The following is a 24,415-nucleotide window of genomic DNA, read 5'->3' on the forward strand; positions in this document are numbered from 1 at the left end:
TCAATGTATTCACGTCTTTGCTCAGTATCACCAACTGCCAACCACCCCCGTAGCCTCTGCTGGCCTTCCCCCACCTCCCACAGGCTATGTCGCCACTGGCACCTCTGTGTGGCACCCACGCCCCCCTTCCTCCAATGCCAGGTACCAACATTTCTGCAGCAGGAAGGAAAAGGAAGACCTCTCTGGAGAATCCTGCTGAATCCACAAATCGCCGGGGTGGGGGGGGGGACATTCGTGCGACATCGCCTTCCTACCCACCTGCATTAATCCAGGTCTCCGTGCGCGTCTCCATAAAATTGTATCTTTTTTTTGCATACAATCGTGCATGTTATGGCTTAGATATAACCCCGGGTGCTTCAAATAAAACTCAAACCATTAAAAAATAATAATAAATCCAGCATGGCTACAACAGACCGAGATTGCCAGATTCCCATGAATCTTATGATACAACTGAAACTTCAAAGACATTCAGGTTGGGGTGGGGACAAATCCTCCTCCGATCCCCAGGCAGGAAAGTTCTATTTCCCCTCTAAGAGGAAATGGGTGACAAGCACTTATCCAGCTAAAATGATGGGGGGACCAGGGAAAAACCTGCCCGGTCCCCCAAAGCACAAGAGGACAAGCACCCTCCACCCCGGCTCTGAGCACAGAAAAGTGCTCCTCTTTAAGGGCAATACGGGAGCCACACGCTGGTTTGCAGCGAATGAGGCTGAGCGAGCTTAAAATAGCTGGAAACAGTCACTGCTGTACCATCAGCAGCATCTCAGCAAAATCACACCTCAGCTTCTCAAGGAACGTTCCTAATTAAGGGGGAAAATATTAAAAATCCAAGTTCACTCTTATGTGGGCAGTTCCTAGAAGCCAAGCGTGCCCCCCCCCAAACTTCCACCCCAGGCCCTCAGCCCAGGGGAGGCCCTGTGCTGCCCCAACGGGGGTAGGAGGGGACCCTGCTACAACCACTGCCCAGCAGAGCCCCATGTGTCATCCTGGGCTTCAATCCAGCCAAGGTAGTAGCCCCGACCCGGTGACACGGTCCTGCAGTTGCCTAAATATTCTAACGGAGAGACCTGACGTTCACAACAATAATACAAGCTTGGGTTTCCTTTAACTGAACAGATGTCCCGCCTTTTATGGGAAGCTCGGCAGACTCAGACTTGCAGGCCTGAGAAGGCTGAGCCCGAGTGGAATCTGTGATAACATCTCTGAACGCCGGGGACAGAGGCTCCTGCCCGGCTTCCACCTCGGCTGGATGATCACAGCCCCCCCGGGCTCCCCCCTCGAGCCATCCACCCACCCGCCCACCTCAGGACCTGCTGAGCCAGAGCGCACCCCTAAGTTTCTCTCAGGGCCCCCCCAGGCTCCCCACTTGGCCCCACTCCCTCCACTGCCCCAGCAGACCCGCCCCCCACCTCCATGCCTTTAGCTGTTCCCAGCCCCCCCAAACCCTCCCTGATGGCTACACCTGGCCCACGGGGAAGCCTGGGTCCTCTGAGCGCCCACCCAGCTGGCCCCACTTCCCCTGAGCGTGTGGTCTGTACCCTCACGAGGCGGGGCCCCCAACCTGCTCCCCGGGGCAGGGATGGGGTGCCACCCGCAGGGCCCCCCTGCCAAAGGGGTTGCTGCCCGAGGGTGCTCCCCACCCCAGACCCTAGCACAATCAATAACAATTGACTGATTGAGCACAAGAGCTGCTGACATGTGCATAAAAATAATGAATAAAGGCCATATTTTGCTTCAAATCCATAGCAGATGCAGCCCAGGCTGGCATACGACCGTGAGTCCTTCAGAAGGACAGCCTACCTTTCCCCAAACCAAGGGGCTGCTCGGGTTATAAAGACCATTTATTACCACTGCAAGGCTGGGGGCGTTGAGAACAGTCAAAACTAGAGCACACCTCCCAGGGCGGGGTGCTCGGGTGCGGGCTGGGAAGCATTCGGGCTGTGGACGTTCACCAGGCTGCCTTGCCAAGGTCTGTGCACGTCACCCAGTGCAGGACAAAGGCCACCGCCTCTCACCCCATTTCCCCGAACCATGCCAGCCCCAGGTCGCCACGCGGCTCCCACACCCTAGAGTCCCGGTGCCTCCCGCCTGCCACCCTTCCAGCCACGCGCGCCGTGCAAGACCCCCGGTCACCCCCATTCCTGCTTCTCCCCAGCCCTGGTCTAACACACACACACACACACCCACACATACACACACACACAGCCCTATAGGAAGGTGGTAATTAACCCGGAGGCCCAGGCCAGCTTCCCGAGCAGGGACCACATTTGAAAGGTCAGGGAAGCAGGCACAGAGGAGACGTCCAGGGGCAGGTTTGGGGGGTGGAGCAGGAAGAAGAAATCAGCTGCAAAAGATAAAAAGAAAACGCGGTAGCTTATTTCGGACACCTTAGAGCACAGAGAAACTCAGGACTCAGGCCCGCAGGTCTTCATCCACCAGGGAGATGGGGGGCGGGGCGGTCCCTGCTGTCCCCTGGGTGGGAGGCGGGGCCCTGACACGGGGCCCACAAAGGCAGGAGGAGGCACCAGCCGTGCCAAGGGCAGAACTGAACCTCTGTCCCCAGAAAAGCCTGGGCTCGGCCGCTCTCGAAAGGCCTGGGAGACCGACAAAGGCCCGGGACGTGACACAGGCCCAGTGCCTGGCCGAGGGACCCCGAGGTGTCAGTCATGGCAGCCCACCGCCCCCAAGGGCCACTCTGGGGGTCCTACCCCTGATGCAGCGGACTGGGGCCCCTTCCAGGAATGAAGGTGTGGCCCTAATTCCCAGCCAGCAGGGGGTCAGCCCAGCCCAGGACAGCTGCTGGGATGACATCAGACTGTCATCGAACCCCCTTTGCAAGTGGCGACCATCGGTGCCTGGCCCCCAGCTCAAACCCCACAGGGGACAGTAGACCCCAGGGGGCCGGGCAGAGGAAGAAAAGAGGGCCCCACCCTCTACCTTCGCCCAACTCACCCTGGTGACCCCAGCGAGAGAGGAGCAATTAGTTTTTTGTTTTTTTTAAAGCAGATGAGGTATCCAAAGCTCCAATCAGTTGCCAAGGTCACGTAGCAAGGCCACACCACAGCTGGCAGGCGGGGGTGTGGCACTCCAGATCCTGAGCGGGGCTCTGCCCTCCGCTGTCTTCCACGGGGCCACACATCACCCTGGGGACTCTAGCCTGAATCCCTTTGAGGGCACAAAGCCCCAAAGCGACCAACATGTACCTCGAAGAACGGAAAAGCCGACACACCTAAATCCCCGGATGAAAGCGGCCGGGAGCTTCCTCTCACTTCACTTAGTGTGTGTGTGTGTGTGTGTATGTGCGTGTTTCTAGGGCTGCTCCCACGGCATACGGAGGTTCCCAGGCTAGGGGTCTAATCGGAGCTGTAGCTGCCAGCCTACACCACAGCCACAGCAACGCAGGATCCAGGCCGCGTCTGAGACCTACACTACAGCTCACAGCAGCGTCGAATCCTTAACCCACCGAGCAAGGCCAGGGATCGAACCTGCGTCCTCATGGAAGCTAGTCAGATTCGTTTCCACTGAGCCACAATGGGAACTTCTCCTCTGACTTTAAAACTCATACTCGACACCGGATTGCCCCCCACACTCAGCGGAGAGTGAGAGGACCATGGCCCAGCGGTAACAATTCCAAGAAGCCACCCCAAATCTCAGGTGACAGTAAAGAACAGTGCCAGTGATGTCACGTGTCACTCTGGGCACAACCAGGCTCATGGAACAGGTCATCACCCCCTCTCCACAACCTGTCTAAGCTACTGAGGCAGAGAGGGACAGAGGAGGGCACGTGACTATCCTTCTAAAGGCTCTGAGAAGTCCTGCAGTGAGAAACTTCGCTCATTTCCCACACCCCAGGACTCCTCCATGTATCACAAGCAGTCTTGAGTCTTGACCCAGTGACACATTTTGAAAAACCCAGGGTCCTCAGCTACTGGCCATCTCAGCTCAGCACACCTCCCCCGCTTTTCACGGACAAGGGGACCAATGTCCACCGAGGCCCAGGGCACAGGCAGCTGCCTACAAGGAGCCCCTTTGGCCATGGCCAGTGGCTGCCGGCCTTGATGGAGAGGCTTTCTCCATCTGGTTACAAGGAAATGCTTCCCAGCAAACCATCCAGGACCCAAATGACCCAACAGACTCCAGGGCACTGTCCACATCCCACGACCAACACGGCACAGAACCGGTGACCCAACCAAGGACCTCAGGCCTCGTGCTGGCGTCCGGCCAGAAGCCCACTGGGCCCCTGGAGCTGGTCCACAGCCGTTGCCTGGTGTCCAGTCCAAACGCCAGGGAGGGGAAAACACACCCCACGCTGGGGCCAGTCACCAGAGACAGGTGCCTTTTCCAAAACCAAGTCCATCACGGGGACCCAGCGGTGGTGGAAGCCGGGGTCCAGTTACCGAACCCTGAACGGCGGGGATTTTCCTGCGAGGGGAAGCGCTTCTCCCCGAAAGCCATTCCCCCATAACGACGAATAGATTAGGCAAATACACAGAGTCCACCGCAGGCAGTGGCCGTGCAGGCGCTGCAAGGGTGGGGGGCTGGAAGCAGAGGCCGGGGGGGCTCACCTCTGTCCGCCCCGCCCCCCGCACACGCCCCTACCCACACGCGCCCCCACACACGTGCACACGCACCCACTCGGCGAGCCCTAACTTAGCAACTGTGGGATGTCACCCACGCAGATACCTAGGACAAGTTTTTAGGGAATGTGACATTTGATTTATGTCTGCGAATGCGCGTTTGCACTAATTAGAAGGTTTAGGGCAGAGCAGGAAAAATATGTATTTCCGAGTCCCCGTGTGACTTGCCAGAAACCAGCCCATCACTAACATTCTTATTTTCGACAAAATATAGCATTCTGATTACATGCCATTTCGGTTCCACAGCTCCTGGCCGGCCAGGCTCCCGGAAGTGGCCCGAGGCCAAGGCAACGATGGAGAGACCCGGTCCAGGGATGGGGACCGACTCGGGCCCGGGGGGCTGACGGCTGGTCCGTTCTGGCAGAAGGCGAGTCAGCGGCTTTCAGCCCAAGTCCCAAGGCCTCGACCTAAACCCGCAGCAGGTGGCCCCCCAGCTTCATACAGGAGGTGGGGCCCCACCGGGGAGGGGTTCTCATAGCACCACCCCCTCTAGGCCTCCGTTTGCTCATCTGTTAAATGAAGAGAGGGAGGTCTGGCGGGGGGGGGCTCATTTATTAAAATGCACTGGGGGCTCTTCAGCCAACCTCCTTTATAGGAAAACCCTTCTGCAATTCAAATAGCAATTAAAGGGTGAGGCCTCAGTTCAGCAGCTATAGAACCTGCAGGACCCCGAGCAAGCTCCTCAGGTTCCCCCAGCCTCAGCTTCTTCGTCTGTGTAACAGGGGTCATGAGAGCACTCAGCCCCCACAAGGGCCGGAAGGATTCAAGGAGTCAATCAATGAACATTCCTTCCAACCAGTCTGGTGCCCTGTAAAGGTGCAAGAGACATTGGCTATTTTTATCTATTAAGTCTAGAGGTTTCTATCTCAGGTGTTCTAAGGCAGGATGCATTGATCAGAAAAAAGTCAAGATTTTTGCTAAATGCACACTTCAAATAAAGTGATCCCACAGAGATGGCTCTCAATGGAGACCAGGAGCAGAACTGCTCGACGTGCAAGCTTTCAGAGTCTCTTAGCAGTCGGTGGAAATCAACCAAGGAGGCACCTCTCAGGGTTGTTACGTGTGTGTGTGTGTGTGTGTTTCACGGCTCCTCAAAGGAGTACACGAACCCTCTGTCTCAAGTAACGAAGAGGCCCTGCAGCCCCCTGGGCTCTCAGGATGCCCACCTGGCTCTACCTGGCTCTCCAGCCAACTCTGCACCTGCACTGGGTCCCGGGGACCTGCCCTTGGCACCAGACCAGCATTTGACGCAAGAAAGACAAAAAGCAGCAGAAAGGGGCCAGATCAACTCCGGGTAACAGAGAGAGGACCGAGTCCCAGAGTCCACAAACCCAATGCAGATACAAGAACTTACTGCCAGGCCACAGAGCCAGTCAAGGACGGGGACGAACGTGCAGGCTGCAGTGTCCCTAAGTCACAACTCTCAAGTCACCCCACCAGCAAGCAGCTGGCCCCTGAGAGTCGGCCAGGGCCTCTCACCAGGCTGGCACAGACGGGTGGTTTCCACTGCGGTGGGGGAAGGTGGGACCGTCCCACCTCCCTCGTGCCCACGGGCAAGGAAGGCCGGTTCCCCGTGCGGTTACAGAGACCTCATTGTTCTGCCCCCAAGAAAGGAAACTGGAGAGCTGAGGTCAGAACGCATTTGGGAACTGGCAGCGAAGAACCTCTGGGAGAGGAAACACACTTCAGAAACAAACATACCTTTGTCCCGGCTTGTATTTTCTTTAAGTGTTGCAAAAAGAGAAGAAGGAGAAAGATGTGCCAAATTGACCACCACTCTCCAAAATCTCCTTTTTACGGGGCAAAATGGGGAGGCTCTGTTTTCAAATGACCTACTGTTCCTGGAAAAAAGTGGCCACCTGGCAGCCGAGGCCCAGAGGCTGGCCCAGGAGCCAAACAAAGGCCTCGCGCCGGGGACTCCCCTGTCCCGCAGAGAGAAGGGGACTGGTGGAAACCATCAGGTGAGAGAAAACTCAAGCCTCTTGCCCCCTGGTCCCTGCGGAAGCCTCTCGGGCACTGGCATTCTCCGAGGAGCTGGCAGTTCTGGGTTCCAACTATTTTATATGTGTCTGGGGCCACCTGTCAAGTTCGGAGCGGAGGGGCAACACTGATTATCTTGGGAACCAAGATAAGCCTCGGGTCTGGAGCGACTTAAGGACGTGGAGAAGCCCACCGTTTGGGTTTGGCAGGGTCCCGGCCGAGCTCTTCCTTTGTGCGGGGATCCTGCAGGCAGGTAGGTAAAGATGGAGCGGACCGGCCAGAGAGAAGACCTGGAGAAGCCCCCTCCCCTCCCCGGGGCCCCTCCCTCACCCCGCACCATGAGTGAGCTGCTCTCGGGACCCACCACGCAGTCCTCACAGGCGGTGGGACTCCGTCACCCCATTTTATGGAACAGGAGGCTGAGGCACAGGGGGACCAGTTAACGGGGCCCAAAACACCCCCAGCCCATCAGGGACCAGAGAGCAAAGGGTCGGGTTGGTTTCACACTTGAAATCCACTCATTTCACCTAACAGAGCACGTGAATGATGCCGGGCCCTCTGCCAAAGGGCTGGACGATGGAGCAGCACCCACCCGGGGGCAGACCACCTCCCCGAGGTGCTGCCAGGACCCTCCCAGGAGGAGTGTGGCCCCTCCAGGTCGAGCCCCCAGTCCTCGGGGAGCAGAGACGCATGCTGCAGCCTGGTGGTCCTCGGCCCAGAAAGCAGGATGGCTCTGGAGGGCGAGCCCGGCCCCCCTGCTCACCTCTGGGGCTCCACTCCAGGTCCCCACCTGCCAGGTGGGCGGGAAGAGAACCATCCCCCGCACCTCAGACTCAGTGTTGTCATCTGTAGGATGGGACAAGCCATGCACCGAAGCCACAAAGCAATGTAGGAGCCCAACTCCCCCCACCCCACATAACCCCAGGGCCCTCCACACAGGGACCACGGGCTCCCTCAGATTCTAGGCACGGAGCTATGTCTCCAGTGTGATGGAGGTGGATGCTTCTTGAGTCGGGGGCGGGGGGTGCCCCTCGCTGGGTCACTCCACAAACACATGCCCCTGCTCTGAGCCTCATCAGTGACCAGGGAGATGAGGCCGACCTCCCTGCCTCCAGAGCTGGTGGAAGGACTGGAGGAATCGTCGTCCAGAAGATGACGCTGTGGGGAGAGAGGCCACCGTGCTTCCCCAAAAGAGAGCCTGAACCAGGGGAAGACGGGATCCAGGGGCTCATGCTGGCAGCGGGCACGCGAGGAAGGCCCTTCACTGCCCTCACCTGGGGCACCATTACCGCCAGCCGAGGGTCAGGTCTGGGCCAGCCATGAGGATGGAGGGCCTGTCTGCCTGTCATCCTGTCCCCAGGGCTGGTTCTGTGACAGGCACCCAGGAGCAAGCCACCGCACACCTGCTGGAGGCTTAAGTGACTCCAGGCTGGAGGCAACCATGGGGTCATTGGGAGCCGGGAGCCTCCCAAGCCCAGGAGGAGGCTGGTCCCACCTGGGCAGGTGCAGAGGGACGGTTGGGAGCTCAGGGCTGCGGGGTCTGCTCCCATCCCACAGGCTGGCGGGGGGTGGGGGGGCTACCCGCACCTCTCCGTAAACACGGAGCAAGCGCCTCCTGGGCACAGAGCCGGTCAGCAGTCGGGGCAGAGGCACTGCCCACCTGCGTCCCACGTGGAACAGGGACCTTGGTCTGAGGGTGAAGAATGGGCTCCCTGGCTCCTTCCTCTGCCCTCAGGGGGGAAGCTGGGGGTAGGAAGGGGAAAGGCAAGCAGACCAGCGATGCCAGGGGGCTGCTGGTCGGCCCGCCCGCCAGAGAGGGGACCCTGGGAGTCAGCTGGGCTGGCTCATTAACAGGCTTCCTGAAGAAAAGGCACAGCGGAAGCAGGAAGCAGGGTCCCCAGGGATGCCCTCCACGGAGGGAGAGGCAGGGGTGGAGCTGGAACACCTGCACAGACGGCCGCCCTCCGTACCTGCCCGCACGCCCCCTGCCACAGGGCTCCTGGACCCCCACCACCCAGGGTTCCAGCTACAAAAGGAACAACAGCTTGACCGCGGCAAGGAAGCAAACCAGCCCCGGAGCAATCAGGCTACGGGAGGCGATTAATGCAACTCAACACTCCCCTTCTCCTCAGAGATGGACCGAGGGGTTCCCACCAAGCCAGCTTCCAGCTGGACCTGAGCCTGACTCCAGAATCCCCCGAGGGCCCTCTCCCCAGAGAACCACAATTACGATTCCCATAATAACCTCAATAGCTAATAATTATTGGCGGCTCATGGGCACTGGCCCCTTGCTGAGCCCGTTACAGCCTCCCTTCGTGGCATCCTCGGGCATGTCTACTGGGGACCCGGCCATCACCCCCCTGACAGGTGGGGAAACTGAGGCCAGAGGAGTCAGCTCATTCGTCCAAGGCTGCAGAGCTGGGAGAGGAGCCAGGAATGTGAGCCGAGCCGGAACAGGTGGGAGGGGGCCCGCGTGTGCCCTGGGATTCCAGGCCGGGCGGCTGGGCGGGCAGCCCCCAGGGCCCCCAGGCTGGCTGCTGGGATTCCTCTGGCAGCCCCCTCAGCTGTTCATAGCAAACCGAGGGGAGGGGGGCACGGGGAAGGAGGCCAGGGGCTCAGTGCATCCTCTGTCCAGCAGGTCTGCTCCGAGGCCAGTGCTGGACATAGCTACTGGAGGGGACCACACAGCATGTCACATGTGCCACAGTGGGGTGGCCTTCGGGAGTGCCCACTGGTGACCAAGCTGGCCTCAGGCACTACGGGCAGGCAAGAACAGAACGAGGCCCACTTCACACCTACAAAGAAAGGGTGGGTGACGCTTTAACCAAGCACGTCCCTTGGTGGTACAGGACCCCACTGGCCACAGATCAGAACTCGATCTAACTAGACGCCCCATCCGTGTCACCTTCCTGCTCTGCTGATAAGACCTGGAAAAACGCCCAACCTCTCCGCTTCGCCACTGAAAACACACGCCCTGGGATCCCAGCCAGTCAGAGGAGACCTTAGCGATTAAATCCCCAGAGAGTCTGGAACACCCTCCCCTGCCAAGTCCAAAGTCCCTAAGGTGACCCTTTTGGCATCGGGGGGGGGGGGGGCGTGTGTGTTGGGGCCCCACCTTCAGCCACCTCCCCCCCCCCACCCCCTGGCAGGGCGGGACACCGAGTAGGAAAACAAGAAGCTAAGCAAGGCCAGTGGCCTTAAGACCGGGGCCCTGCAGAGACACAGGAGCACCTGGCAGAAAGAGCTGGTCTTCGAAGATGGAGCCGGGGGCGGGGGTGGGGGGCGCTGCCTGAAGCCTGGCACCCACCTCTTGGCCAGACTCACCCGGATCCTGGAGCAGGTCAGTTATTTCCAGCCCGGGTCTGCAGCGCAAGGGGCCATGAGGTGTGCTGGCTCCAAGAAAAGCCAAGTGGAACCTCCCCAGTGAGGGGCTGATGGAAAGCCCGCAGGCCTCTGCTCCTGGCAGGGTCTATGGAACCCGGACCAGCTCGGCTCGGAGACCATGTGTGTCTGGATCCCTGAGCGGAAAAGGTTACTACTTAACCAGTGTACATTCCTTGGAAGGAGAAAACCTTTCAAAACAGAGGGAAGATTTTTAAGCACTAGACAGGGCAGCCAAAAGGACCGAAACTGCTCTTTGGCCCTGAGCCAGCCTCCGTGCATCTTGAACGGCTCACAGCTCAAGTGTCTTCAGGGAGGAGGTGGAAGACCAGCTGCCTTGAGGTCACCGCCTGCACCAAGGTGACCAGGACCACGCTCTCCGGGCAGGGGTGCACCCACGGGTCCCTGCCCTGGGACACCCCCCAGCAGGGCGGGAGGGCCCGCATCTCAGGCCCACGAGCTGACACCCAGGCGACGCCGTGAAAGCCAACACAGGCCACCCCTTCCCGGGTGGCACCCCAAGCAGGTGGACAGCAGCTCGTGGGTCCTCACTGCAGCGGGGAGCCAGGCAAGGACCCAGGCTGGGGCGGTCACAGCCAGCTGATGGGCCTCTTGATGGAGAGGGCAGTGGCGCAGGCCCACGGTGGCCTCGGCACACCGCGTGGGCTCCGAGGGCTCAGACGCTGAGCAAACTCCCCCGGAGACCCAGGCAGGGACAATGTGACCGGAACACGCTTCAGATGCTCGAGGGGCCAACCTTAAAGGGTCAAGGTTCTCTTAATGCTGAAATTCCTGAAAGCTCATGAAAAACATCCCTCACGCAGCTACCTACGCGGGGGTTGTGCCTCCAAAGCACCAAAACCTTTTTTAGCATAAAAATTCTTGTGCCATTATTTCTACTTTTTTCTTTTCTTTTCTTTTTTTTTTTTTTTGTAGGATGGAAAACGTTATACGGTTTTATGAAAAATGACAAAAACGACGGGTGAAGGATGCGGGTGCCAAGCCCCATCGCGACACCTCAGTCTGGGCTGTGGAAGGCGAGGAGCTCTTACAGGGACCCAAGATGTCACGGCCAAGTGCGTCTGGGATGCCCTGGGCCTCTCGAAGTAAAATAAAGACCAGCTTTATCTGTAGCAGGCCTTGTTAGAGTCCGTACCTTGAAATAGAGGCTCTAACTGGGGAAGGGGTCCCACACTTGGCCCCAGAAGCCCTTCGTCATGCAGCTTCTGATCTGGACACACAGCCAGGCTGGCATTTGGGAAGCGTGCGGGCGCTCGCGAGGGGCCAGAGGAAGCAAGGATGCTTAGGATCTGCTCCCTGGACCAGCGAGGTCTCGGGAATCCTCACGACAGCTACACGGAGGCCCTACCGCGCACCAGACACCAGGCCAGGGGCGCAAGGACGAGGATGAAGGCAACCTGTCCCCCAGGCCCTCTCGGGCTAGGTGGACCGTGGAAGGTTCTGGACTTCGAGCAGACCTGCCCGGAGAAGCTCTCACCCCAAGAAGCAGAGGAGAGGGCTAATGCCAGGTCCGGGCAGCATGGGATGCTGAGCCCAAAAGTTCCAACGTTATCATTTTTTTGGCCTCACCTGCAGCGGGTAGAAGTTCCCAGGCCAGGAACCAAACCTATGCCACAGCAGTGACCGGAGCCGCTGCAGTGACAATACCAGATCCTTAACCCACTGAGCCACGAGAAACTCCAAAAAGTTCCAACTTTAGCCATGGAGAAACCAGAGTAGTTTGTCTTCGAAAGGGAAGGACATGATGAAACTAGTTTTAGGAAAATCAACCTGGCCAGAAAGATAAATAGGCATGGGGAAGGCTCCAGAAGGCAGAGACCAACTAGGAGCTGATGTAATCCACCACCCAGAATCTAGCCTTCTGTGGGTTAGGGAAGGGGTCTCAGAGCCAGGGGTCTGGGTACAGGAGAAGGGCCCACATCCGGAGAGCGGAAGAAAAACAGGCATCGAAGGTGCCCACTGCGCCCAGCCTGAGTAAGGAGGCATCCAAGGAGGCCAAGACAGCGCCCGCCCACCAAGACGCCCCCATTCGGTCTCTGCCAGGGAAGCAGGTGCACTCTGGGGAGAGTTCAGAGAGCTGGCCTTTCCCCCACAAAAGCAAGCTCAAGGACACACCTTGCTGTGAAGCCACCTTGCGGTGACAACATCCCTGTGGCTCCCATCAGAGAATGCCTGCTCCTTTCAGGGCAGAGCCCAAGGTGGCAGCTGCTCGCAAGCGGCGAGTCTGGAAGGCAAACACCCCCCCACCCCACCCCACCCAGGCTCAGGTGTCCTGGCCCAGGCCATGCACTTGGGCAGCTTTTAACGCCCACTGAGCAATTTCTTGAGAGTTCTGCTTGGCAGGTACCGCCTCCCCACCTGGGTTAATAGAGGGGTGCAGCCCAGGAAAGAAATTAAATTTGCCCACATTTTGTTCTGGAAGGAACGAGGGGAGGGGAGCCAATCATTTATGCAGTAATTACGTTTGCCTTCAGGCCAGCACTGGAAGTTGCTGCACTAGCGCTGGCTTTGCAGACGCTGGCAGGAGCAAGAAAGCAGAAGTGTCCCAGGCAATCCAGCAACCACGTCACCTCTGAAGCACTTCACATGCAAATGGGAACCCAAAGTGCAAAGACCAGCTCCATCCCGGCGGCAGATGAATTTATTTCCACAGCCAGAGACCAGCCTGCCCCTTGGACAGCACCTCTCAAGTCCAGCACTCTGACACCTGTTGAAGGTCACCATTTACTGTCCCTGATCAAGAGATCAAAGGATCGGACCTCACAGGCTAACTCTGAAGTTTTGCCCCAAAGAGTTAATGCACAAGAAGAATCAACACAGTTTTTGAAAAGAACAATGAAGAGGTAATTGCACAACTGACCTCAAAATAGACTGTGATGCTACAGAGGCTGAAACAACACCGGCTGGTACAGAAAGACACCTACAGGTCAACAAAGCAGAACAGAAGATTCCAGTACAAAAAGCCGAGCACATGGGGACACTGCCCGGCAAAGAGTGACATTTTAAAAGAATGAGGGTGTGATGGGCCATGCCATCAAGGTGTTGGGACAACTCCCTCTCCACCTACCGGGGGGACCGTTCAGATCCCTCCCTCATCCCGTATCCTCCCCCCAACTCAAAAAAAAACCAGACAAAATCATGCCTGAATATAAAACAACAAAATAACAACAGCCCAGGAAGAAAATAAAGATGCATTTATAATCCAGGGGTAGAGAAGGCATGGAACTCAGAACCCCTACGGGAAAAGACTGAGTTTTCTTACCTGAAACTGTCTAAAGTCTTTATGATAAGAAACCACCAAAAAACAAGGGTGAAAGGATAGCTCCAGACCAGAAGGAAAATCCGGAACGAATATAAGAATTAATGTCCACACCAAAGAAAGCGTTCCCACAAAGCAATAAGAAAAAGATAAGCAACTCCATGGGAAAACAGGCCAAGCATGGGCGATTTACAGAAAATTGCCAATAAGCTAGGAATGAGAGAGGTGCAAACCAAAATGTGTTAACTTTTTCTTTTTTGTCTCTTTAGGGCTGCACCCCTGGCATATGGACGTTCCCAGGCTAGGGGTCGAATCAGAGCTACAGTTGCCGGCCGACACCACAGCCACAGCCACACAGGATCTGAGCCTCGTCTGCAACCTATACCACCGCTCAGGTCAACACCAGATCCTTAACCCACTGCGTGAGCTCAGGGATCAAACCCACATCCTCATGGATATGAGTCAGGTTCATTACTGCTGAGCCACAATGGGAACTCCGAAATGTGTTACGCTTTTTAAACAAATTTATTTTTTAAAAACAGAAGTGTGATACGCAATGCTGGAGCGGGGAGAGCAGGTACCCTCCTAGAGGCCTGGTAGGGTGTAAGTTGGTGCGGACTTTTTGGAAGAATTAGTTATCATCTTTGACATTTTATAAACAGACACACTCTCTGACAAGGAGGGCATCCTACAGAAATAATTGAATACATGGGCACACATACCGGGCAATGCTGTTCAGTGTCATGCATTTATTGTAACAGCAATAAAGCCTGGAAAAACTTAAATGCTACCAAGCCGGGTAAAAGCCATGAAATACGGTGGACCCATACTATGAAATACTACTTAGGTTTTTTTTTTTTAATGGAGTTTCCGTCATCGTAGCGCAGCAGAAATGAATCTGACTAGAAACCATAAGGTTTCGGGTTCGATCCCTGGCCTCGCTCTGTGGGTCAAGGATCCGGCGTTGCCGTGAGCTGTGGTGTAGGTCGCAGACACGGCTCGGATCTGGCATTGCTGTGGCTGTGGTGTAGGCGGGCAGCTGTAGCTCCGATTCAACCCCTAGCCTGGGAACCTCCATATGCAAAAAAAAAAAGCAAAAAATAAATAACACATTAAACTATGTGTTGAAGGCGTGGTCATCTCTGAGGAGAAAAACAAAACAGGCCATAAAGGACACTGGTCTTTCCCAGAAAGAGGCACCATGCGGTGAAAGTCGTTTCTAAGTATTCGTGTATGTTTTACATTTAAAAAATAGACTGTACCCCTTACACCCACTAGGACAGTGAGAACCCCAGAGAGGAAAAGTCACTCGTGTCAGCCAGGACGCAGAGGAACCGAGAGCCCCGTGTGCCGCGGATGGGAAGGTAAACGGGTACAGCCGCTGGGGAAGCCAGTTTCACGATGCCTCGGAAATTGAGTACAGAAGGGCCACACTGATCCAGCGACTCCACTCCGCGTGTGTCCACACACGTGGAAGCAGAGATTCCAACAGACACTTGCACGCCCTTGTCCACAGTGGCCTCATTCCCAACAGCCAGGGGCTAAAAGAACCCAAGTGCCCACTGCAGGCGGGTGGGTACACAGAGCATGCACCCCTGTCCACACCACGGGAGGCCATTCAGTCAGAAAAAGGATGCATGAACCTCGAAACATTCCACTACACGCAACGAGCCAGACACAAAAGGACGAACACCATGGGATGCCACCAACCGGAGGCACCTCGAAAGGGCAAAGTCCCAGACCCGGCAGAGGAGCAACGAGGCTCCCCGGGGTGGGGACCGGGAATGGGGAGTGGCTGCCTAATGGGTAAAAGCAGTTTCTGCTTGGGGTACTAAACACCTCTTTGGAAATGGTGGTGACAGCTGTACAACCCTGTGACTGTAATTAATGCCACCAACTCATATACTTAAGCGTGGGGGAAAGGGGGAGTTCCCTGGTGGCACAGAGGGTTAAGGATCTGGCATCGTCACTGTAGTGGCTGAGGTCGCTGCTGTGACGTGGGTTCCCTCCCTGGCCCAGGAACATCCACGTGCCGCCGCTGCAGCCAAATGAAAGGGTTTCTTTCTTTCTTTCTTTTTAAGAGGAGGGCAAAGCAGGCTGGATGGCAGAGCCGGGGGCTGTCACAGCCTCAGGAGGCCCCACTCCACCCCTCAAACGCAGGGTCCCAGAGGGTTGGGGATGGAGCCAGGCGGACCTCTGGGGAAGCCCCTCAGCCCAGCAGAGGAGGAGCAGGGGGCAGGGCCTGGCAGAGGCGGCACCTCCTTGCTGCAGCTCAGCCACTAGAAAAGCTGCATCGAGGCAAACTGAAAGCACTGCCAAAACCCACACAGAATCAAACGGCGACCGAGAAAGCAAACAAGAAAATACCCAGAAAGCACAGTCGCCTCCAGCCTCCAAAGGGCTCGGCGGTGACGTCACCAGGACAACTTCCTCTGGGGTCCTGGGCAAGAGACCCCCAGTGAGAGGGACAGAGGACAGTGGACTGTGATTCCGGACGCAGACGTGATCAGAACCTGAGGTCCCTGAGCCACACGGCCGCCACCACAGCTGGAGCCTGAGCAACACGCAGCCCGCAGCCAGGCCAGCCGCGGGTCCCTGCCCCTGACCTGGCGACGGACAAGAGCGGGCTCAGGAGCGCTGCCCAGGGCTGGAGAACAGGTAACGGACGCAGTCAAGGGCACACGGCCCCACACGGCCGAGGGGCCCAGGACCGCCCCGTCCCCTGGGAGGGACAGCGACCAGGCCTGCTCCTGCTGGAGCACACTCCTCGGGGACAAATCACAGTGACCCTGACACCTCCCCCCCTCCTCCCAGCCCCCCGCTGGGATGTTTGGGAGTCTGATCCTCAGACTCTTAGAAGGTAACAGACATATACACACTATTACGTGTAAAATAAACAACCAGGCCCCACTGCAGAGCACAGGGAGCCAGACTCAGTCCTTTGTAATGACTGACAACGGAAAAGAATCCGAAACGGAACAGACGTACACACATGAACAACGGAATCACTTTGCCGAAACTAACACAACATCGCAAAACAACTATACTTCAGTTTTTCTGAAAAAAGGAAAAATCTTTTAAAATGTGTGGGAATGGTCACATGTGGGATTTCAATTTTAAAGGTGGGAACCCCTGCCACCGTGGTCCTTCTCCAGCTTCTTCCTCACGGATGCTGCCTCGCCGAACCCCAGCCAGCGCCCCGCAAGGTACACGCCCCCGGCCCCATTGTGCAGATGGAGGAAACTGAGGCCAAGAGCTAGCAAACCACTTTCTGGAGCTGAGGAAAAAGGAGCGAGCGACCTGCGGGCCAGCTCTTTGCGTCCTCGCCCGCCTGCACCTGCCTCTGCGTGTCAGCAGCGCCTGGACCCACATGGTCCCCGGGGCGCCCACAGAGCAGACGGGCCACTGCGTCCTGAGCAAACGTGTCCCGGGCCCGCAGAGGAAGAGCTACATGCAGCCCCTCGCTCCCACTGGAGCCCCAATTTGAGTGTGTTAAGGGACTGTCCCCCAGGCCTCATAAGCCACAAATGTCCCGCTCCTCCCAGGACTTCTGTGATCAAACATGGCACTGGGTCCACCCCGGGGCCCCTCCTCCCTGGAGGCAGCACTGCCCCTCAGCTCGTCCCCTGGCCCTTCGCCATCAGCTCTCCGGTCTCCAAGGCAAACCCGTCCACCTCCTGGGCCCGGCTTTAAACAGCCTCCACTGTCCAAACCCCACCGGACGAGCAGCCACCAGCCCGTGTGTCTGTGCCTGCAGAGAGCAGACCCCAAGCAAGGTCAGGCCCGAGAGGGAGCGGCCGAGCGCTGCTCCCCAAGGCTGGAGCTGCTACGGCCTGGATGCACCTCGAAAGCACTGCGCCAAACAAGACGCCAGACGCCAGCCAGGACAGGCAACACATCCTACGACTGATTCCCTGAACGGGAAGGGTCCAGACAGGCAATGCCGCAGACACAGAAAGCACACCGACGGCCGCCTGGGCTGGGACCAGGGGATGGACGGCAAGAGAACTGCTCAGTGAGTAGGGGCTTCATCCTGGGGGCACGGAAACCTTCTGTGTCGCGATAGGAGTGGCACCAGCCCCCCAGTGTGAATGTACTGAGAGCCACTGAACTGGATTCTTTAAAATGGTTAATTTTGGTGTTATGTGATTTTCACCTCAATTTAAAAAAAAAAAAAAAAGGGTCAATCCAGCACCTTTCCCCTAGGACAGACCTGAGTCCAGCTTGTGCTTCCTATCTCCTCCCCCAGCTCAAGTCTCCAGAAGCTTCCACGGCCTTCTGGATTACATCCAGACTCTGCATCACGATCTGGCCTCTTTTAGCAGAGACCACCCGGTCCTTGAGGACAGGGCACTGTGAGGGGGAGCCCCTGGGCCCGCCTCTCCCACAGCTGCACACTCAGCTTCTGTTTGCCCTCCCCTGACAGGGACACCCTGAAAGCAAAGGCCGGCCTCCTCTGCCATCCTATCCCACCCTATCCCATTCCTTCCCACCTATCCCACCCTATCCCAGCCTATCCCACCCTATCCCACCCTATCCCAGCCTATCCCACCCTATCCCAGCCTATCCCAGCCTATCCCACCCTATCCCAGCCTATCCCACCCTATCCCACCCTATCCCAGCCTATCCCACCCTATCCCAGCCTATCCCAGCCTATCCCACCCTATCCCAGCCTATCCCATCCTATTCCATTCCTTCCCACCTATCCCATTCTATCCCACCCTATCCCACTCTATCCCACCCCATCCCATCCCATCCCACCCCATCCCATCCCATCCCACCCCATCCCACCCCATCCCAGCCCATCCCACCCCATCCCAGCCTATCCCACCCTATCCCATTCCTTCCCACCTGTCCCATCCTATCCCACCCTATCCCACCCCATCCCATCCCATCCCACCCCATCCCAGCCTATCCCACCCTATCCCACCCTATCCCACTCTATCCCATCCTATCCCATCCTATCCCATTCCTTCCCACCTATCCCATCCTATCCCACCCTATCCCAGCCTAGCCCATCCTGTCCCACTCTATCCCATTCTTTCCCCATCTATCCTATTCAATCTCATCCTATCCCACTCTATCCCCAGTGCATCACACTGTACCAGACACTAAAAGTAGCAGCAACAATAACAAGAGATGATACAGCTGCCAGGGGTGTGTCAGCCCACTGAACTAGTGGGAGGAAGTGTTTTTATGCCCATTTTACAGAAGAGAAAACTGAGGCACACAAAGGTGGAATCAGCAGCCCAAGCTGCCCCTACAAGCGAGTCTGGGATCAGACATGGACACTCAGGCTCTGCCCACATGGCTAACTGCCACCAGGTCCTTCACCCAGTGTCAGACAAGAGGACTGGACGTCCAAGGTCCCAGGCAGGGGAAAACTCCAGACTGTGTAAACAGCTTCTAGACCTTCCAGGCCAGAAAGATCAAGGACCCCATTACACAACAGGTAGCACAACTCTGTCACCACCGACCTCTCATCTGGGCCAGGGACAGTGCTAAGAGGTTCACACACCACATTTAATGCCCCCAACCGTGAGTGTGTTGGGGGGGGGACAGGTGCAAATACAGAGAAGCTAAGAGAGTTGTCCAAGGTCAAACAGCTGCTGAGTGTGTAGACCCAAAGCCCCCGCCCTGAGCCCTGGCAAGCCCAAGCTGCAGGACGGGAAGCCAGGCTGAGTCCTCACCTAACACTCCACCCCTAACCGCCCCCCCCCCGGCGCCCCCACCCCCGGGTGCAAATTCTGCTAAATGCCTGAGTGGTGACACAGTGCAGCTGAAATTAAACGGGCTCCAAATACGACGGGATCTCCACAGCAGATGCTGGATCATGCGGGTGGACTGGGCAAATTCTTAGAACTGAACGGGAGGGTTAAAGGCACGTGGGCCCTGCTCGGAGAAGCAGAGGGGCCCTTAGGGGGACACTCAGTGGCCCCTCCACAGCATTTAGTTCACTCAGCACCCACCTGCTGGGCCTGCCCAGTGGGCAGGCAGTGAGCATCTGCAGTAACCCCCCTGGGGGTGGGGGCAGTGTGCGGTCTTGGAGCAAGAGCCCAGGGGGGGTCAAAGGGGAGAGGCCTGGCCAGTGGAGCTGGGGCAGGACATTCCCAGCACCGGGACCACTACAACAAAGGCATTTCCGTGGGCTCACCGTTTCAAATTGCAACAGGAAGCAATCAGGAAAAATAATTAGCTCACAACTTACCGGCTCCACTCGGGTCGGAGGCATAAATCTAACACAGAAATCAGGGACATGGCATATCAAGAACAGTCGAAACAGTTCTGCAGAAAGAGCCGGCCTCTGTGTTCCACTTTAGGACGAGACGACCACGTTACCGGCGCTCCAAAAACCTCACGGTGACACGCTTCCTAATGTTAAAATAATCAACTCTATTTTTGCCGCCTACACAGCTGAACTCCACAGACGTGATTCCTTCTCCTCGGGGTCCTCGGGGGCTGGAACCGCGGGACAGGCGTTCAAGCCCAGCGACATCACCCCCAAGGCCCCAGGACCTCCAAAAAACGGCAACCAAGCGAAAAGCGGCGCAGCTGCCGGCTGAGAAACCCCACCTTTAAGACAAACATCTTCCCCCCAAAAAAACCCTTTTGCCTCCGTGATCCAGGCATTTCCAGAAGGAGAAGCGGCAGCGGGGCCTGAAGTACCCAGATACTGTCACTGTTTTGTCGTCACCTTGTTTTGCTAGTATCGGAGGGGCCAAGAATGTAAACACTTCTGAGCCAGGCAAATTTGGGGGTGAGAGTGCCAAGAGTCTCCCAGCTCGGGCTGGGGGGCAGGAGGACTTAAGGCGACCATCCCTCTCGGCCCCCCCAAACTTCAGTGGTAGGGCTGCAGAGCGGGGAACGTGACCTCAGAGCCAGGCCAGGCCAGCTCCCTGCAGTGTCCCCCCTGGAAATATTCAGGGAGACAGCTGTTTGCTTTAAAGAGGCCCAAACAAAGGGCCCCGAGCCCCCCACCCTACCCCCAACGGCCACCAGCAGAACAGCAGCCTGGAGAGCGCAGGTCTCCCGTGTCCACTTGGCCGGCCACACTCCAGCAAAGCAAAACACTCACGTCGGAAGAGCATGATTTAGGTAGCAAGAGGCTTGCTTCAAAAACCACATGGCAATCTCCAAATTAAAAGAACATGTGTAGCTTTTCACAAGGCGCTTAGTTTCCTGAGTCCTCCTGACCTCAACTCCACCCCTTGGGACACACCAAAAGTTGGACAGAAAGGTCCTCAGTCCCCGATTTCCCAAAGGCTGTGTACAGCCGAGGCCCCACGCCGCGCGCTGGGACCACGTCACCCCGCGCGGCGGCCCCACGCAGCCGGCCCCCGACCGGGGTGGGCACCGGCTGCGTGTCCCTGGGGCCTCAGCGGCCAGACGGGTCGTCCGGACACCTGGCAGGTGTCAGTCCGCTGGGAAACCGACAGCAACGCAGCTGAAAGGGGCAGCGGCACAGGCCAGGCCGCCCCGCGCCGGACTCAGAACTTTCTCTGCAACTTCAATCAGTTCCCGGAGCTCGCAGGCCGGCCGCGCGGCCATCGGAAACAGGCTCGGGAAAGAGTTCCCGACGCAGCGCGGCGAGGCCTGCCTCTGGGCCGAAAGTCCCCGCTCCGTGCCCGCCCGCGGGCCGGGCTCCGCACGGTCCCCGCACGGCCTCGCCCGGCCCACTTCGGGCGGCCGCGCTTCCGAGCGCGCCCCGGGGCCCGGGCAGGTGAGGACCCGCCCGCGCCGCACCTGGCGGGGTCGGCGCCGCCCGCGCGCCGTCCTCGCCGGCCCGGGCCGCGGCACGGGGCCCGGCGTCCCCGGGAGGGGCCCGGGCGGGCGAGACAAAGGGCCCGCGCGCGGCCCCCGGGCGGCAGGCACAGCGGGAGGCGGCGGGGACCCGTGGCGCGCGCCCCAACTCGCCCCCAACTTGCAAAGTCGCTTCCGCGGCGGCGCCGCGCACTTGGCCGCGGGGCCGGCCAGCCGCCCGGGCGCCCGGGCCATTGTCCCTCCGGCCCGCGCCCACCTACCCGCGGCGGGGGCCAAGCTGCAGCAGAGCGCGAGCAGCAGCAGCAGCGGCGGCGGCGGCGGGGGCGGCCGGGGCGGCGCCGCCTCCATGTTGTCCGGAGCCGGACGGGCCCGCGCCGCGCTCACTCGGGCTCCATGGCGCGGCGGCCGCGGCTCCTCGCGCGGCTCCCGGCGCCTGCCGCCTCCCCCCTCGGGCGCCGCGGACCAGGACGACGGGGGAGGAGGGAGGAGGCGCGGGAGCGGAAGCCGCGCCGCGTCTCCGCCCCCCGCCGCCGCCGCCGCCCGCCCGCGCCCCCCGCGCCGGCCGCGCCCTCCCGCGGGCGCCCCCCGCAGCCCGCCCGCGGCCCGGCGGCCGCCGCGCGCCGGCCCCGCGGCGCTGCCCGCGCCCCCTGCCCCCGGAGGCGGGCGCCGGGGCTCCGCGGGGACGCGAGGTCGGGCGCCCGGTTCCACCCCGCGGGGCCCCGGGGCTGATGGAGCCCCGGAAGCAGGTGTGTCACCTGCAGAGCGGCGGGCGCGGACTTGACCGATGGGGAAACTGAGGCACGGGGGCGGGGCTGCGAAGGGGGCTGCCCCAGGGCACTTGGTGCGGCACTTTCGGGGTTGCAAGCCAGGGCCCCGAGCCAGGTCTGCGCGCTTTCCCGCGACCGCAGCTGCCCCAGCGGGGTCCGGGCGGAACGGGCCCCGTGACACCTGTTGTCACAGGGGAGAGCAGAGAAGGGCGACCGGGAGTCCGCGCTGGGCAGGGACAGCGGCACGGGCGGGCAGTAGGGAGGATTTGAGGTTTGCTGTTTAAACCAGCTGAAAACCCTCTGCATTCCTTGTACCTGAATGAAGCCTGAGCGGCAAATACGCCGTTCTTCCCATGTGCTTGCAGGCGGCCTCTAGGATCGCAGACCTTACCTGCGATTCATTCAACAAGCTGGCACTGAGCACACCCCTCCCCCACCCCACCTACCCCCACTTCACCCCCTCCTCCCTTCCCCCCCCACACCCCACGCTCTGTGCCCACCTGAGCTTCAGGGCCCAGGAAGGGCTGGGAAGGGGCAGCACACGCTCTGGAATCCACAGGCCCAAGGTCAGACTCGGGTCCTACCGCTTCCTAGAATCAGGTGTGCCTTGGGCAGGTCCAAATGTAACCTCTGCCGGGACACTTTCCTTCCTTATAAAATCGGGGGAGCGATGCTTACCTTGCAGGTGCCCGGAGAAATAACGGTAACTCCTGGGAAGAGCACAGTCCATGGGTGCATGCGTTCTTCATATAGGTGTGACACCTTGTAGGACAAAGCTAGTGGTCAGGCAGAATGTCTCTGTCCTATGGGGTTTAGATCCTAGGGAAGGAGACAAAAACAAGAAAATAGATACATTTAAAACCAAAACCAACACCCAACACACCATTAACATATTAAGGAGGGCCATGAAAAAGGAGGGGTGCTGTGCTGCAAGGTCTGGGGAATTCTGACTTAGGGAGGCGGGGACGGTTGGGGCAGGAGCAGGCAGAGGCGGATGGAGCAGCAGGAGAAGCCAGCCGGGGCCAGTGCATGTCAGACCTGGAGAAAGACTCCAGAGTTTATCCCAAGACAGTGGGACGCCTTTTAGGAGTTTAAGCAGCACAAGCTTTGCTGCGTCCTCTCTTCCACCCTCTGCCCAGCCCCAGCTGCACCTCCTCTTGACTCTACATTCAAAATGGAGGCAAACTCTTAAGACTTCTTATACCTCCCATATCACCACTCCGGCTTGGGTCACGTCAGCCCCCGATGGTCTCCTGCTTCCATCCTTGACCCCCTTCAGCCCCAACTCACAGCCGCCAGCGTGAGCCTGTCCAAACAAGTCAGCTCACATCCCTCCTCTGCTCAGGAACCTGCTATGGCTCCCACACCAATCAGAATAGAAACCGATGTCCAGCAGAAATTAACACAACATTCTAAATCGACTATACTTCCATGAAATTTTTGTTTCTTTTTAGGGCCACACCCACAGCATATAGAAGGTCCCAGGCTAGGGGTGAAATCAGAGCTACAGCTGCCAGCCTACACCACAGCCACACATGGGATCCGAGCCGCATCTGCTACTTAACACCATAGCTCTCGGCAACGCTGGATCCCCAGCCAACAGAGCAAGGCCAGGGTTGGAATCTGCATCCTCGTGGATACTGGTCAGGTTCGTTTCTGCTGCACCACAATGGGAACTCCAAAATAAATTAAAAAAAAAAAAAAAAAAAAGAATAGGAGTTGAACTCTGGACCACTGAACTCTGGACCACTGACGTAACGAATGTCCCTCTAGCAGAGTCCCGATGGTGGGGCCACCCTGGGCCCCCTTCCTCTCATCCCCACCGCCAGAGCCCTTAAGGAATCCCACTAGGTCTTCCTGAAGCATCCTGAATCCAGCAAAATAAATTTAAAAAAAAAAAAAAAAAAAGAATAGGAGTTCCCATTGTGGTGCAGCAGAAACGAACCTGACCAGTATCCACGAGGACACCGGTTCGATCCCTGGCCTCACTCCGTGGGTTAAGGATCCGGTGTTGCCCTGAGCTGTGGTGTAGGTCGCAGACATGGTTCAGACCCTGCCTTGCTGGGACTGTGATGTAGGCCGGCAGCTGTAGCTCCAATTCAACCCCTAGCCTGGGACCCTCCATATGCCATGGGTGTGGCCCTAAAAAGACCAAAAAAAAAAAAAGAAAGAAAGAAAGAAAGGGAAGAAAAGCAAGCTCCACAAGAACAGAGAGTTTTGCTTGCTTTATTTCATGTGTTATCCCTCCAGAGCCTACACAAGGGCCTGGCACATAGTAGGTGCTCAATAAATGTTGAATGAATGAATGAATGAACTAGAAAGATACTGTGTGCATTTATAAAGGGAAAACTCTGGCTGCCGTGAGGGAATAAGATTGTTAGGAAGGGAGTTTGCAAGTGACAGGTCAGCAGGTGTGTCCTGTGGTAGCAGCCAGGAGAGACGGCAGCTTGGACAGGCAGGGGGTAGGGGGCTCAGACATGGCCGGGAAGGGCTGGATTCAGGATGCTTCAGGAAGACCTAGTGGGATTCCTTAAGGGCTCTGGCGGTGGGGATGAGAGGAAGGGGGCCCAGGGTGGCCCCACCATCGGGACTCTGCTAGAGGGACATTC

General features: G+C 58.2%; 1 protein-coding gene and 1 long non-coding RNA gene across 6 annotated transcripts in view; one reads left to right on the plus strand and one right to left on the minus strand.

Moving 5' to 3' along the window:
* LRP5 (LDL receptor related protein 5) overlaps positions 1-21,555 on the minus strand; it is a 120,277-nt gene extending 98,722 nt beyond the window's left edge. For 3 of the 5 annotated variants that reach the window (XM_021082719.1, XM_021082723.1, XM_021082722.1), the window contains exon 1: positions 21,300-21,555. In XM_021082719.1, the coding sequence (XP_020938378.1) occupies positions 21,300-21,387 (88 nt within the window). In that variant the 5' untranslated portion in view covers positions 21,388-21,555. Of the gene's footprint in view, positions 1-20,353; positions 20,382-21,299 lie in introns of those variants that run through there. The other 2 variants (XM_021082720.1, XM_021082721.1) reach the window with 2 other exon arrangements.
* On the plus strand, positions 9,556-17,486 carry LOC100738812. Its single transcript, XR_002341418.1, has 2 exons — positions 9,556-9,957; positions 10,935-17,486. It is a non-coding gene; the product is annotated as an uncharacterized LOC100738812 (long non-coding RNA).

The sequence above is a fragment of the Sus scrofa genome, chromosome 2, assembly GCF_000003025.6.
Source record: "Sus scrofa isolate TJ Tabasco breed Duroc chromosome 2, Sscrofa11.1, whole genome shotgun sequence".
In the NCBI taxonomy this organism is placed as follows: Eukaryota; Metazoa; Chordata; class Mammalia; order Artiodactyla; family Suidae; genus Sus; species Sus scrofa.